At 36.1% G+C, this 2,500-nt stretch overlaps 1 protein-coding gene across 1 annotated transcript in view; it reads right to left on the bottom strand.

Annotated features, from left to right (window-relative positions):
* The window catches only part of LOC130220330 (PHD finger protein 20-like), a gene marked incomplete at its 5' end in the record, with an annotated part of 29,262 nt that overhangs the window by 21,040 nt on the left and 5,722 nt on the right, over window positions 1–2,500 (bottom strand). Inside the window, 2 exons of the mRNA XM_056452692.1 lie at window positions 1,374–1,622; window positions 1,772–1,831. Coding sequence (XP_056308667.1) covers window positions 1,374–1,622; window positions 1,772–1,831 — 309 coding nt within the window. The remainder of the gene's footprint in view (window positions 1–1,373; window positions 1,623–1,771; window positions 1,832–2,500) is intronic.

Genomic DNA, 2,500 nt, shown 5'->3' on the forward strand with positions numbered 1-2,500 from the left:
TTTATTTTGCCCACTCCACAATTGATACATTACTGTCTTGCTAGTTTCTGTCCTCTACTTATAAGCTAAAGATACAATAATGGTCCAACATACCTGACCATTATTACCAATAAAGCCTAGAGAAACAGGGCATCAGTATATTGTAAACTGATGTGTTCATATATTCCTTTCCAGTTATCAAAGAAATAATTTGTTACTTAATTTTAGTTTGTAAAATGTAATATATACACATCAGTGTAAAACCTATAAATGGTGGAAAAACAAATTCTGTAATATTAAAACCACCTCTCCTCTTTTTGCATGGCCTCTTTATAACAAACTTATCCCTCCGATTTTTCCAAATTTTTACAAAAACTTTCCTTTTCCAAGGCTGTTTCTAGCCAAGAATTATTGGTCATCTGGTTCTCCCTATGATCACCCATGGACAGATCATAAAGATGCCTGTACAGTCGTACCTGTTTCAGACAAAATCTATTCAAAGTGTTTCATATTCAACTCAAACGCGGCGGCGCACAAACTGTTTACCCGAGTCTCAAAAAATTTTGTGAGCTCCGCCAGTTGAAATCATGTCACAGCGATGACATCACATTCTCCGCACACTCTGACTTCAAGAACAAAAGCTGATTGGCTACTGCATGTTGGTCTCATTAGTAGTTGTAATACTATAAATGAAAGAACTACAATAAAGAAAACCAAGCAACTAAAAAAAAAAAGTAAATGAGCTTTAAATGTAGCGTTACATGGACATCGGAAAAATAAGACCTGTGCAAAAATATTTAAGACCTATAACAGCGAATTTAAGACTTTTTAAAGCCTTAAATTTAGATTGAAATATTTTTTGACTTTTTAAGACCCTGTAGAAACCCTGAAAAAAAAAAAACTGAAATGACAAATCTGGACAGAACAAAGATCTTGTTTAGTTTGTTTCGGCAGTTCGAAACAGCTCGTTTTGGCTCCTGAACACCTTTGAGCTACCATTGGTGCATGGCTAATATGCAATTGGGTGTGTGTCCCAGTACTCTGCCTTCTTTGAAGTGCTTCAGAGTCAGACAACAGAAAAACATCCAGCATTGGAAATGCCAAGCTGGTACCCTAAGCTTAATGACATTGCCTCCAAGGCGCGGGCTCAGTAACCACTTTTGAATAAAACTATAGTGCTTCATACAGAAACTTCATACCGAACATTTTCTATCATCGATATTGACAATGGTGTTCAGTCAATAAATACAGATATCGATTTTATCGCCCAGCCCTAAAAAAGAGAAAATAAAAATAACTTTGTTTGAAGTATACCAGGGCCTTTATAAAGTCAAAATAGATCATCAGCAACACCACCCAAAGCACACAGCAGAAATAAAAAGCAATGCACTCACGGTGTGAAGCGGAGACAGTGCGGCGTCTGCGGGGGGTCTCCTGACTGGGGCTCTGCTTGTCTGAAGAGCGCGTCTGGACACATCGTGGGGGGCTTGGGTCGCTCTGTGCGTGATAGTACTTCATGTGGTAGTGCAGGAGGGACGCCTTGCGAAAAGACTTGAGGCAGCCGGCCATCTTGCATTTGAAGGGGTTGTGGTCCAGCTCAATGGACAGGATAGGGGGAGGCTGGTTTTTGATGACCCTGTAAACTGAGGGAGGAAAAGGTAAACGGTTTAAAGTGTCAGAAATGAAAGAGTGTGCTTTCTACAGGTGGTTTATCAAGCCTACTCACTTGGTAATGTTTTTAAGTTTAAAATGTATGCTATATATTGGTGAATCTGAGATGCGGTGTACTTACGTGGTTCTCTACTGTACTTGTTTGTGGTTGGGAGGTGGACTTGACGTTTGAGGGCAGCAGCTGTGAATGCAATTAGTCCATTAGCACAACAAATGCTCTTTGTTAATATGATTTGGACCTATTCTGAGAGATGTGGCTACTCACTCATTAAAGCATGATCATGTTTTATGTTTATACATTATGATTTAAAACCATTTTTTAAAGAAATCACATATTTTTATGTAACAAGAGTTCAAAATCGTTCAAGAGTGACTATAAAGATTTAAAATCTAGATTAATATTAATATAATATTAATATAAATCTTATATATTTTTATTCTTTTTAACTTTTTATTTAGTAACACAGGAAAAAATAAGCTGAAAACTGTTTTCAACATAGATAATCAGAAATGTTTCTTGAATATAAAATTTGAATAATGTCTATATTAGTGGTGTAACGAAGTACAAATTTCCCGGTTACAGTTGTTGGATTAACCTACAAGTTGAAAAAAGTTAATAATCCGCGGGTCATGTGCGTTCAGAACTGTGCGTTCAGAACTGTGTACACCCCTAGTGTATATCACCATGAGACCATGAATACAGGAATAATGGTGATGAAATTTAAACTGGACAACAGTAAATAAAAAAAAAATTAAAATAAAAAAAAATCATTGTAATATATTTTCTAGTGTAAAACAATTTCATTAGCAATAATATTTCACAATAGTACAGCTTGTACTATATTAATGA

This window comes from Danio aesculapii, unplaced genomic scaffold, assembly GCF_903798145.1.
Source record: "Danio aesculapii unplaced genomic scaffold, fDanAes4.1, whole genome shotgun sequence".
Taxonomy (NCBI): Eukaryota; Metazoa; Chordata; class Actinopteri; order Cypriniformes; family Danionidae; genus Danio; species Danio aesculapii.